The sequence below is a fragment of the Sebastes umbrosus genome, chromosome 12 (genome assembly GCF_015220745.1).
Source record: "Sebastes umbrosus isolate fSebUmb1 chromosome 12, fSebUmb1.pri, whole genome shotgun sequence".
Classification (NCBI taxonomy): Eukaryota; Metazoa; Chordata; class Actinopteri; order Perciformes; family Sebastidae; genus Sebastes; species Sebastes umbrosus.
Window position 1 is genome coordinate 15,772,290 of NC_051280.1, and position 13,183 is coordinate 15,785,472.

General features: G+C 38.1%; 2 protein-coding genes across 3 annotated transcripts; both read left to right on the plus strand.

The window, feature by feature from the left end:
• The first annotated feature begins 498 nt into the window (after positions 1 to 498).
• exosc4 (exosome component 4) lies at positions 499 to 2,927 on the plus strand. The gene is made up of 3 exons (XM_037788767.1): positions 499 to 732; positions 1,753 to 1,959; positions 2,380 to 2,927. Exons 1-3 carry the CDS (start codon positions 562 to 564, stop codon positions 2,737 to 2,739), a joined length of 738 nt encoding a protein of 245 aa, XP_037644695.1. The 5' UTR covers positions 499 to 561; the 3' UTR covers positions 2,740 to 2,927.
• Positions 2,928 to 3,512: 585 nt separating this feature from the next.
• gpaa1 (glycosylphosphatidylinositol anchor attachment 1) lies at positions 3,513 to 10,675 on the plus strand. 2 transcript variants are annotated; one of them, XM_037788414.1, is made up of 13 exons: positions 3,513 to 3,646; positions 3,954 to 4,052; positions 4,624 to 4,803; positions 5,793 to 5,904; positions 6,032 to 6,179; positions 6,268 to 6,369; positions 6,486 to 6,682; positions 6,817 to 7,013; positions 7,140 to 7,293; positions 7,472 to 7,543; positions 7,635 to 7,831; positions 9,557 to 9,727; positions 9,825 to 10,675. In XM_037788414.1, exons 2-13 carry the CDS (start codon positions 3,964 to 3,966, stop codon positions 10,066 to 10,068), a joined length of 1,863 nt encoding a protein of 620 aa, XP_037644342.1. In that variant the 5' UTR covers positions 3,513 to 3,646; positions 3,954 to 3,963; the 3' UTR covers positions 10,069 to 10,675. The 2 variants fall into 2 exon arrangements, with proteins under 2 accessions (XP_037644342.1, XP_037644343.1); XM_037788415.1 differs by having other exon boundaries at positions 7,638 to 7,831.
• The last annotated feature ends 2,508 nt before the right edge of the window (positions 10,676 to 13,183 follow it).

The window sequence follows — 13,183 nt, forward strand, 5'->3', positions numbered from 1 at the left end:
ATTACCAAAAAGTAGGTTAATACATACATTTTTCTTTAACAATTTTAGTTGCCAATTGTACAAGGATATCCCCCATCCCCTTTATTTAATGCAGAAAAGAAACGAGAACTGCACATACAAACAGGTAGCATGAAAAAAGGATGAATTGAATTAGAAAAGTAAAACAAGAGGGTCGAAAATGTACACCAGAGGACCAAATTGAAGGTACAATTGATAACATTGACAACATTCAGCCACTAAATGTTGCATTCTCCCTCCTGCATTTACTTCACAACAAGTCGTTAACAGGCACTTACTGTCAATCTCATCCCTTTATCTGTTTTTTCCACACTAACTGACGACCCAGAGATACCGCATGATGCCAACGTTGTTATACTATTATACTACTCACAAGCCTGCAAAACTGTATTCCCATTTGTAACTAATAATCCAAACTTTGCGTTTTTTGAGCCTTCTGTTTTGCCGTAGTCCTTCCAATGAGTGGGGTGTTATGGGTAATGTAGTAGAGCGGCACACACGTGGGGCGTTACGTTTGCTGTTCATTCGAAGTTGTACGGAAACATGGCGGGTCTGGAGCTGCTATCTGACCAGGGATACCGTCTAGATGGAAGAAAAGCCACCGAGCTGCGGAAGGTCCAGGCCCGCATGGGTGTGTTCGCTCAGGCAGACGGCTCTGCGTATCTAGAGCAGGGAAACACCAAAGCTCTGGCTGTAGTTTACGGACCACATGAAGTAAGTAGCAATGGATGGAGTCGGTGGGTTATAGTCAACAATAACAAGCAAGCATTCATGATAGTGGTAAAGCAGTGCAGAAGTGCTGAATGTTAGTTGTACATGTTTTATAATGTGTAAAATGTTTATTACCTTAATTTCCTTAATTTATGTACAAAATAATTGTTGTTATGAGGTGTAAGAGCTCTGCCTCCCTCATGTCCTTGTGTGTCTCATACAAAGTGCCTTAAGAAATATGTATTTTTTTCCAGTGCATCAGCCAGAAGTGGGTAAATATACTGTCCATGTGTTATAAAGGGGGTTTGCTATTTGCATGTGTCCAAAGGGGAATGTCATTCAGAGGAATAATAGGGTAATAGCAGGTTATTGTTGTTTTGGAGAGTCCGGTATGTTTTGAACATGAACAACACTTCCAACATCATAATTTACCATAGCCCAAAAATGCCTATATTATGTCTTCATATTATTTAATTTTATTAATCTTGTCTCTAGGTGAAGGCTTCAGATAAGCCCAGTGGGTTTTTTGCCTCTTCCTGCACTGTATATAATTCATTTTTTTTTTTTTTTTGTTATGTTGTATAGTCTTAAATTGTGAAAAACAATAAACAGATATTAGTCTTATTAGTCTAACTGCTTAGAATAACCACCAGCTACATCTATAGTAATGTATAGCAGTTCTATCCAGGACAATATTAATAAATTTTTTTTTTTTTTTAATAACAATATGCCATATTGTATAGCACAATATGGCATTTGTAGGCAAAATCTCATTTAAAATGCTCAAATTGATATTTAACACAATGAAGCGTGTTCCAGTTCGTAATGACCGTTTGCTTTAAATCATTAATTTGGTCTACAAAATATTTAAAAAGTCTAACATGATACACTACGATTCCCATACAGCTGATTAATGATAATATTGAATTAACAACCAGTACTACTTCAGGAACAGCACATGAAATCTTGATTGATACGTTGAATGGGGAAGGCCTAAACAGATGATGTATTTGTCACCCCTAGATACGAGGTTCACGCAGCCGAGTTCGTCATGATCGAGCTGTTATCAACTGCCAGTACAGCATGGCCACATTCAGCACAGCGGAGAGGAAGAGAAGACCGCATGGGGACCGAAAGTCTACTGAGATGAGCCTCCACCTCAAGCAGACGTTTGAAGCTGCTGTGATGACCCAGCTCTACCCACGTTCTCAAATAGACATCTATGTCAAGGTTAATGTTGAACACTGAGAGGTGGATTTGATGTGTAGGGGTTGTTGTCACGATACCAAAATTATGACTTCGATAAGATACTCTGCCTAAATATCTTGATACCGCGGCAAAAACCTAAAACATCAGGAAAAGTAAGCCGAGTGCTGTCTTCTAAAGCAGAACGCTGCACACACACACACCGCCCTGCTACCACATATCGACACAACTCACGGCTCGTATTAAAACACTGTCATTCTGTACCGGTATTAATAAAATCGGGTATCGTACAGCTTTTAACGGCAGGGTATTGCAATACCTTTCTAGTATCGGTATACCGTGCAACACTAGGGGGCTTATAGTGTTCGGATCCCATCTTGGAAACAACAATAATAATACTTATATAATAATTATACTAATAATTAATATGTGATTTTCCAACAGATTCTGCAGTCAGATGGAGGGAACTACAGTGTGTGTGTGAATGCTGCCACTCTGGCAGTGATAGACGCCGGCATCCCCATGCGGGACTACGTGTGTGCCTGCACGGTCGGGTTTGTGGATGAGACGCCCCTTGCTGACCTTTGCTATGCAGAGGAGGGTGGAGGAGTGAGCTCTTTGGCCTTAGCGCTGCTGCCCCGGGGCGGACAGATCGCTCTGCTGCAGATGGATGCCAGACTACATCAGGATCACTTGGAGACCCTGATCGAAGCCGCCATGACAGCTTGTAAAGGGGTGGGCAAGGTGCTGGATGAGGTGGTGCGACAACATCTCCAAGAAGTTTCTGTGCTCACTGGAGAGTGATGCAGGGAGGAGGGGTGAACATCTAGACTGTGGCTCTGGTTGCAGACTAGAACGTGTTATTGGACTGAATGGAGAGGAATGATGGGAGAATCTTGGAGTGAATGTTGTTTTTTTTGTGTATTCATGGCAATTATACTTTTGTACAGTATATGCGTGGTGAAGCCAACAATAAATACTTCAACCCTGCATCATTTGTGTGTTGCTTGTTCATTTGTGAGTGGTTGCATTTCAGTATGTAAAGGTACAATCCTCAGCCTTAATGCAAACATAATGGTAGCCAACATTGGGGGGAAAAAAAAAAAATACAAAATATGACTACAACAAAATATATGGAGTTATTAATGTTTTTTAGAGGCTGTTAAATGTTTGTGTACATCAGCATTGTTTGTAAACAGTAATAAAACATAGATATCCATACATTTTAGAATTAATTTTGGAAACAAAATGCTGAGTTGAGCTCTTACTGAAAATCTAAAATTATTTATGTAAAATACATAGTTTATATTATTTTAAAACGCGCTAATTTGACCTTTAATACACACAGAAACAAATGGTTTAAGGTAATTTTTAATAGCTGAGGAAGGGCAATATAATAACCTTATATTAAAAATAAATAATAAAGGAATTTGTTTATATCTCTGGGACAGTTTGAAAATTGTAATAACGAATTTTCTTCCTTTGTTTAATTTTTCTTTTTTTTTTGCTGTGATTATCTTTTTATTCTGTGGGACTGAATATGTTTATTTCATTTTTATTGTATTTGATTGTATTCCCTATTTCTTGACCGGAAGTCAGTCCGCCGCATTAATTGTCCCCGCAGGAAGAAGGAAGTTGCAAACACTTAGCAGCGGTTCGAGCCCCACCTCTTGCAGGTGGATGTGACCGGCGGGCTGAGCACTGGAAAGAGGTATGCATCTTCATATATATATATATTAGGGGAAATATTGAAAAAGATGAACCACGTAACAGTAATAATAATCACCAAAAACAGTTTTAAAACATGTTACCATGCCGTAAAGCTGTCACGCGATCTAGCAGCGCGCTAACCACAGCTGCTGCTATGATGCTATGACAACGGGAAGCTGAGGAAACACATCACGTTAATGACTTGCATATGAATGTTGAACCGTCTGATACAGACAGAACTCATAATATCCAGTTTTTCGGTTGTCTGCCTAATTAATATTTGATCTATCATCATGTGTTGCTTTCAGGGTCCAGTGTATGCAGGACAACAACATGGGACTACTGTCTGACCCAAACAGGAGACGGGCTTTGATTAGCCTCCTGACGCGCCTCAATGCCCCAATCTGGTGAGTTCTTTAAAGGTCCCATATCATGCTCATTTTCAGGTTCATACTTGTATTTTGTGTTTCTACTAGAACATGTTTACATGCTGTAATGTTAAAAAAACCTTTATTTTCCTCATACTGTCAGCCTGAATATAAATGTATTCACACTCCGTCTGAAACGCTCCGTTTTAGTGCATTTCAACGGAATTGCGTTGCTATGCAACAGTTTGGGTCCATTTTTACTTTCTTTCAGCTGATGTCATTTACATACAGGAAATAAACTGGGACGCAATTAGAATGTTTATCTTTAAAACCGTGAAATGGTCTAAATATTGTATATTTGTGACATCACAAATGGACAGAAATCCTAACGGCTTGTTTCAAAAGCTCAGTTTCCGAATACGGGCTGTGTGTATTTCCCTGTGGATTAATTGTTTCGATACTTTCACAATATTTATATAGAACTTAAACCTCCTTTATAATATAAAAGCCATGAAAATGTCACTTTTTACAATATAGGACCTTTAAGAACATTTTGCACCAGTGCTTATAATGTATATGATTTCTGTCTTTTAATTCCATCCATCTTTAGTGTGGTCTGCTACATGGCGGGTGTGGCCTGGTTCATGGGGTTGGCATTTGAGCCGTTCACTCTGCGGACATACATGTCAGAGAATGCCATGGGGTCCACCATGGTGGAGGAGCGCTTTCCAGCAGGGGAGAAGGCCCTGGCCACGGGCAGAGAGTTTTCAGCTCATAAGAAGAAAGCAGGGTAAGAAACACAAAGAAGGAAGACACACCATGAATGGAAAAAGTCAGTTTATGACACTGATTTGGACATGATAACGTAGCTACAGACAAGTCTGAGCTGTCACACTATTTATTTAAAAAAGTTTCTTAGTGTGCATTTTTTACTTAAAGCTGGAGTGGGTAGAATTGGAACAAATATGATTAAAAAAAGTTATTTTTTATGAAACGGTCACTATATCCTGACAGTAGTGCATGAGACAGGTAATCTGAAGTAAATCATGTTCCTCCGTGTCCTCCGGTGCTCCTAATGGCATCTGCAAGATTTCACAGACCGGAGGAAAACAACCAATCAGAGCCGAGCTGGAGCCTGCCGTCTCTGAGCAGCTGTCAATCACTCACTAACTCTGATCAAATGGTCAAACTAGGCAGCGCTGATCAAATATGAATCAATATTCTGTTACTGTAATGCCTATTATAAGTTTGTGACCCGGCAGCCATGTTGAGATCATTTGAGGAAATACCAAGTACCGCCCACCAGCCAGAGCAAACTTTCTCATTTTACAGCTAAGCAGTACACTACAAGATGTTTCTGAAAACATTTGAGGCGAGAAATAGGCATTACAGTAACCAAATATTGATTCATATTTGATCAGCGCTGCCTAGTTTGACCGTTGGATCGGAGTTCGCGAGTGATGACAGCTGCCTCCGTTGAATGAACAGCTCAATATATAGCTCAGCTATAGGAACGCTCTCTGTCTCTCTGAAATGACCTGTGATTGGCCAAAGTCTCCCATCACATATGCTGAAAGGTTATTATGGAATTTTTACCCAATGATGCTAAAAACATTCCACCTACTGCAAGTTTAATTTGAACATGTGAGTCTTTTCACAGTTTGATAGGATTTTAAGAGTTTCCTGGTGTGTGTTCTTTTTTTACATAAGCCTCTATGTAAGTCCAATATTGTTTGTCCGTATTCCACCAGTCTAATTTGACCATTTGTTTCTCTGCAGTGGGATGCCAGTGGACTGGCTGGTGAAGACCATGCAGTCTCGAGGGCTGGAGGTGTTTACCCAGAGTTTCACTCGCACGCTGCCTTTCCCTGATGAAAACAAAGAGAGATATGTAAGTTTGTGATTGAAGTATTAAACGCACATTTTTGCTTACATTCTCTCAACAAGAGGCTAACTTGTTTCTGTATTATTTCGATGTATATTCCATGGTTCCTCTTCATCTCACTCCCTCCTCTCAGTTGGTAAAAGGCACAAATGTATATGGGATCCTTCGAGCCCCGAGAGCTCCGCGGACTGAAGCCCTGGTGTTGAGTGCTCCCTGCACCCCAGGCGATAACAACAACCAGGCAGTGGGGCTGCTGCTTGGCTTGGCACAGTACTTCAGGAGTGAGTACAGAACCCACGGCCCTCTCCACCATTTGAATGACATTGTAGTGGCATTTCTTGTTTTAATAACTGCTGTGTTCCTCTATAGATCAGGTTTACTGGGCCAAGGACATCATCTTCCTCGTGAATGAGCATGATCTGATTGGTATGCAGGCCTGGCTGGAGGGCTACCACCACACCAACACTACAGGTAATCAACAGCATTCTCACAGTTACAAAACACATCAACAAATATCCCTTGAAAGTATTGAATTCTTCCCATACAAGACTGTATTCTTCAGTTTTCCTTTGTGTTTGTGCATCTAGGTATGGACTGGTCTCCACTTCAAGGCCGCGGTGGTTCGATCCAGGCAGCTCTGTCACTAGAGCTCAGCAGTGATGTCATCACCAGTTTGGACCTGGTACTTGAAGGCCTCAATGGCCAGCTCCCAAACCTGGATTTAGCCAACCTCTTCTATGCCTTCTGTCAGAAGATTGGAGTCCTTTGCACCACCCAGGGAAAGGTGAAGGCTTGTGATGAGATGTAGTAGAAACCGTACACTTTTAATCTTCTGCCGTGTGTTTGGTGAGCAGAATGTTTAGATAACTCAAGGTTGTCTTGGTTTTTATTTTATCTTCTCTATGGATGTTTCTATAGATGCAGAGGAATGACTGGGACAGTGTGTCTGGCTACAGCCACGCAGTCCAGACCATGATGCTGATGGTGATGAAACAGGCCAGTGGGCGGCCCTGGGGGGATCATGGTCTTTTCCTGCGATACCACATTGAGGCTGCCACCATCAAGGGCATCAACAGTTTCCGTCAGTACAAGACTGACGCCACCACCGTTGGCAGGTCAGAGCAAGTGTTTGTATTTAAGTTTAACGTCTTTTTTTTTTCAGATCTCACCTTCATAAGCTGACACTTAATTGCTGGTTTCATTGTTTCTTTTCTTTTTTTGTTCTAATTAATATCCTCTAGGCTTCTGGAAGGAATGTATCGTAAGCTCAATAACCTCCTAGAGCGCCTACACCAGTCCTACTTCTTCTACCTCATGCCGTCCCTCTCTCACTTTGTCTCCATTGGTTACTACATGCCAGCCTTTGGCCTCCTCGCCGTCATCCTGCTGCTTCGTGTATCCTTTAACAATTATTTTACTCCGTTTTGATTTTATCTGAAGATATGACGAAGAAAAGTGAATGAATCACACACAGCACGCATGTAGACCTACCCTGATGGCAGCCGGGGTTATTGATGACATCTTGTTATTGATATGTGTTTGATTGTCAGATTTGCCCTTGACTATGATACAGGCCTTAGACCTGTGGGTTCAACTTGGGACTCCACCACCAAGAACAGAAGATGGAGTTGCTGACACCGAGCAGGTTAGACACACATTACGACAAGAAATTCAACTACTTACTTATCTTGAGTCTATTAAAATCAGCACTTTTAATCAAATCTGCTTCTTCTCAGAAGTCTAGCCCAGGAGTGCTGTCAGTGCTGACTCCTCTGGTGATCAGCCATCTGACTGGAGTAGCTCTGTACACCCTGCCAATCCATTTTCAGGAGATGGCTGTGGAACACTTCCCAGTGTCTGAGACTGAGGCTGTGGTCCTGACAGCTATTGCTGTTTACACAGCAGGCCTGGCTTTGCCACATAACACCCACAGGTAGCTATTTACACCCGCAACACTCTGATTCAGATTTTTTACATATATATTTTTATTTTATATTGTATTATATATTTTCCATGCTGGTGTTAGCTGTGGCCGGAGGCATTATGCTTTTGGGTTGTCTGTCCGTTACATCCATCCGTCCCATTCTTGTGTACGAGGTTGGCACAAACGTCCACTTGGACTCAAGGATGAACAGATTAGATTTTGGTGCTCAAAGGTCAAGGTAACTGTGACCTCATGTCCATCCCGTTCTCATGAACGTGATATCTCAGGAACACCTTCAGAAAATGTTTCTCAAATTTGGCACAAACATCCACTTGAACACAAGGATGAACGGATTTGATTTTGGTGGTCAAAGGTCACTGTGACCTCACAAAACCTGTTTTTGGCCATAACTCAAGAATTCATATGCCAATTATGTCAATTTAACACAAATGTCTAATAGGATAAAAATATGAAGTGATGAAATTTTGGACAGACATGGATATGAAGTTGACAGGTTAGCAGAGGCATACAACCCGAGGCAGTAATTCTAGTTTATAACATACTACTCACTGACTTTTTTATGAGATACTATACATTAACGTTTTTGTGTCTTGTGACATACTATGGTATGACTCTTTATGACATTTTTTAGGACGTACTATACTGTGACTTTAACGTTTTTTTTGTTGTAGGCAGAATATTGGAAATGTGCCGACTGTTCTTTTTTAAATTAAGTTATTTATCTAAAAAAAAAATCTGGACCTGAAACTTGACCGTTGACCCTTATTCGGAAGTTAAGATACTCCGCCTTTGCATTGTCTACAAAATAATAAGAGTTCATGTCAAGGCAAAAGGCATCAACTTCCATTTGATCACTCACATAGTCGCTGATCACTATATAAAATCAGTATATGATAATAATGATAATAATGATAACATCTACATAAAAATATAATGATCATGGCACAATTAGGCTTAATATAATAGAAGCATAATTATAATATAATGTAAATGATAATGAATTAATATGTATTTGATGGTCACAAAGGGTGCATTACCTACTCACACATCATTAGCACCTATTTCATAACCTATTGCTTTAGAAGTTACGGCAAATACTACCCACTATTTTCTCCTAAAAACAGCACAGTTGACACAGGATATTTGTCCACATGATAGAGCAGGTCTTGATTGTTCCAAAAATCACAAAAAGACATTTCTGACAGAAAATTAAGTTAAGGTCTTTTTTGCCTTTGCACGGCAATATACTACGGAAATAGTAATAAAGCATTTAACTGATTAATAACTAATTGTAAAATAAAAATAGGCATTAATAAATGTGTTTACAAATTACAAATATGAATCTATGAATAAATGGACAAAATTACAAAGTAATTCATTATTTGACATTTTAATGGGCAATTAAGACAAATTCTAAAAAGAATTTACAAATGAAATATTAATCCATAAATAAATAGTTCAAATTAAAAAGAGATTTACAAAAATACCTTAAAACAGTCTATAAGTACATTAATTAATTCATAAATAAATAATGAAATTTAAAAATCTATTTGAAAATGTAGTTTAAAATATTTTTTTTGACATACTATACTATGACATTTTTTAAATATTTTTTGACATACTATACAATGACTTTTTTATGACATACATACATTTTATAAAACTTTAAGAGCCTTGTGATGCAGAAGCTGTTTGTCATGCTGTTTGTTGAAGGCTCCAGTCAGGTCAGGGGACGGAGCAGGGCTGGAAAGTGCTGAAGTTGGTAGCTGTGCTGTACCTGGCTGTGCTGCTGGGTTGCACTGCCCTCATCAACTTCTCCCTGGGCTTCATCCTGGCTCTCACCCTGGTGCCTGTGGCTGCTTTCGTCACACCCCACGTACCAAAGTAATACACCTACACAGACTCTTTGGACATTGTAGCTATGTACTGCTAAATGTTCGTTAAATGGAAGTAAAACCATACTCTCCTCTTCTCCCCGCAGGTTTCTGTCAGCCTTCATCCTGATCATTCTCAGCCCAGCCTGCACGCTCCTCTTTTCCGTCTTTTTCTTCCAAGAGCTGCAAGAAATGCCCGTCAGCTTCCTTGAAGGTTGGATGCTCTACCTGTCAGTCATCTCGCAGGGCATCCTGGACCACTTCCTGTACGGCTCTCTGGTTTACCCGCTCATAGCCCTGCTAGTCTATCCTTGCTGGCTGCTTTTCTGGAACATCCTCTTCTGGAAGTAAATGCCAAGTCATACAGGACTACTGAACGGGGAGAAAAAAAACCCTCTGAGGTATTCTCAGGTTTGTCGTCACTGGGGGGGGGGGACTGTGAATGACAGTTAAATCCACTGGAGGGATTGGAAAAGAAGATGATTACTATAGTTGACTTGGAAAGAAAGCAGTGACTTGGACATTTTGTTGGTATTTCACTCTTAAAACAGTGGAGACAAATCAGGCTTTCTTGATAAACAGCAGAATGGACCATTTCACAAGTAGATATAAATGTCATGGTTCGGTTGCTTTCAGTAAAATACTTTGTTTTATGGATTTCTTTGTTTGTGGTACATAAAGAAAATTACTGCATTGTTTTTTTTTTAACTTTGTCAGACAGGATGGAAATGGATGAAAGACAACAGTACAAACATGCTAACATAAAACAGGAAACCGCTGATGAAATGGAAGAAATGACTGGTTGGCTGTCTGCATCCTTTAAGATGTCTGTATCTGCGTCTGTTGAACAAGCTGTCACTGCATCTAATATTTTATACTTGTTTTGATAACTTTCTTTGAAACATGTTTATTTCATATTTATAAATGCCAAATTAAAACGCTGAAAAAGTTTCAAGCATGATACTGTACTTAATCTGACAATAAGTCATAAAACTTGGGAACGCCTTTAATACTTTAGACATGCGAGCAGTCACATGATCAAGATGGTTGTCTGATTAAAGTTGGTCATGTTAGGATTAAATTTGGGTTCAATTACACAGAACAACGAATTTTGAAATCTGTTTACATGACAAAAAAAATGATCTAGTTGACATCGTCATGACATACTACACTGACTTTTTTATGACATACTAGACTATGACATATTTATGACATTACACTATGATTTTTTTAAAAATCACTTTTTATGGCATAATATGGCTTTTTAAAACTTTTGACATACTATACTATGACTTTTTTTGACATACTATGACTTTTTTAATTTTTTCGACAAACAATACTATGACTTTTTCGACATACTATGACTTTTTTCATTTTTTAGACCTATATTATGACTTCTTTTCGGCATACTATGCTGTGATTTTTTTTCGAAATACTATACCATGCCTTTTTTATTATTTCAACATACTATACTATGACTGTTATTTTTTCGACATACTATACTATGACTTTTTAAAGTCTTTTGACATACTATACTATAACTTTTTAAAAAGTCTTTTGACATACTATACTATGACTTTTTTTGACATACTATCTAACCTTTTTTTGACATACTATACTATGACTTTTTTTCGACATACTATACTATGACTATTTTTTCGATGTACTATACTAGGACTTTTTTTAGACAAAGTATATTATGACTTGTTTTTTCGACATACTATACTGTGCCTTTTTTTTTAAACTTTCGACATACTATACTAGGACTTTTTTCAACATATACATTAACTTTTTATTTTTTCGACCTCCTACTATACTATGACTTATTTTTTCGAAATACCAAACCATAACTTCTTTTCGACATACTATACTATTACTTTTTTTCAACATACTATACTATGACTTGTTTTATTTTTTTCGACATACTATACTATGACTTTTTAATTTTTTGACATACTATACTATGACTTTAAACAATTTTTTGACATATTATACATTCACTTTTTAATTTTTTCAGCATACTATACTATGACTTTTTTATTTTTTGACATACTATACTATGACTTGTCGACATACTATGACTTTTTTCATTTTTTCGACAAACAATACTATGACTTTTTCGACATACTATGACTTTAATTTTTTCAACCTATATTATGACTTTTTTTCGACATACTATACTATGACTTTTTTCATTTTTTCAACATACTATACTATAACTTTTTAAAAAGTCTTTTGACATACTATACTATTACTTTTTTTTGACATACTATAGTATGATTTTTTTTCGACATACTATACTGTGCCTTTTTTTTTCCGATGTACTATACTATGACTTCTTTTTGACATACTATACTGTGAATTTGTTTCAACATACTCTACTATGCCTTTTTTATAATTTCAACATACTATAACTTTTTTTTATTTATTTGATGTACTATACTATAACTTTTTTAATTTTTTCGAAATCCCATACTATGACTCTTTTTTCGACATAGTATACTATGACTTGTTTTATTTTTTGTCATACTATGACTTTTACATTTTTCGACATACTATACTATGATTTTCTTTTCTTTTTTCGACATATGACTTTTTTCCGACATACTATACAATGACTTTTTAGTTTTTTTTCTCTATAAAACTATACAGTGAATTTTTTTGACATACTATACGTATATACTATGACATTTTTCATTTCATGATATTTTTTGACATACTAAACCATGACTTTCGACATTTTCCAACATAGGCTACGATAGGCCTACTATGCCATGCTGTGTGATGCTTTAATTACCCTTTTAAGTTTTATTTTTCAGTGCTCATTTAAAAACCAGCTTGGTCTGGAAGTCTATTTATTAACCAATCTTAACCTGACTTTTAACTGAGCACAAACTATCCCAGGAGAGAATAATTGTGAAACAACCAGGCCCGTCTTCTTCGGCAGGTCGACCCTGTTGCAAACGTGCTCGTTTGTCACTCTTGCATTTGCAGACTGACAACCAGTTCCACTTGGCATCAGCTCCAGTGACTTCTTCACCACAGCCACGTGTTACTGTGCCTCCCTGCACGCGAGCAGGAAAACACTCAGCTCACTTGCACAGCTCGTTAACGATTGGCCCAACCCTCCAATCAAAGCATGCAATTTACAAAGGAAACCCTGAGACGGAGAGACCTGACATTTTAGCTGCTGGCGCCTCTGTCATCAGGTTTTTAAAGCGATTGTTCAATGTCTTTCAGGAGGCAAGACAGCTGACTTTACAGAACGTATTCCTCCATTCACACTGTGATAGTGCATGTCGACACTAATGACGTCATGGCCAGGTAATCTTTCAAGCTGCACTATGGAGACCACCTAGATGGAAGCCCATTTCCACCACTGTGATGAAAAAAAAGAAAATCCTGTAAGTCAAAATATTGAGATAGTAAGTCAAAAATATTGAGATACTAAGTCAAAATAATGAGA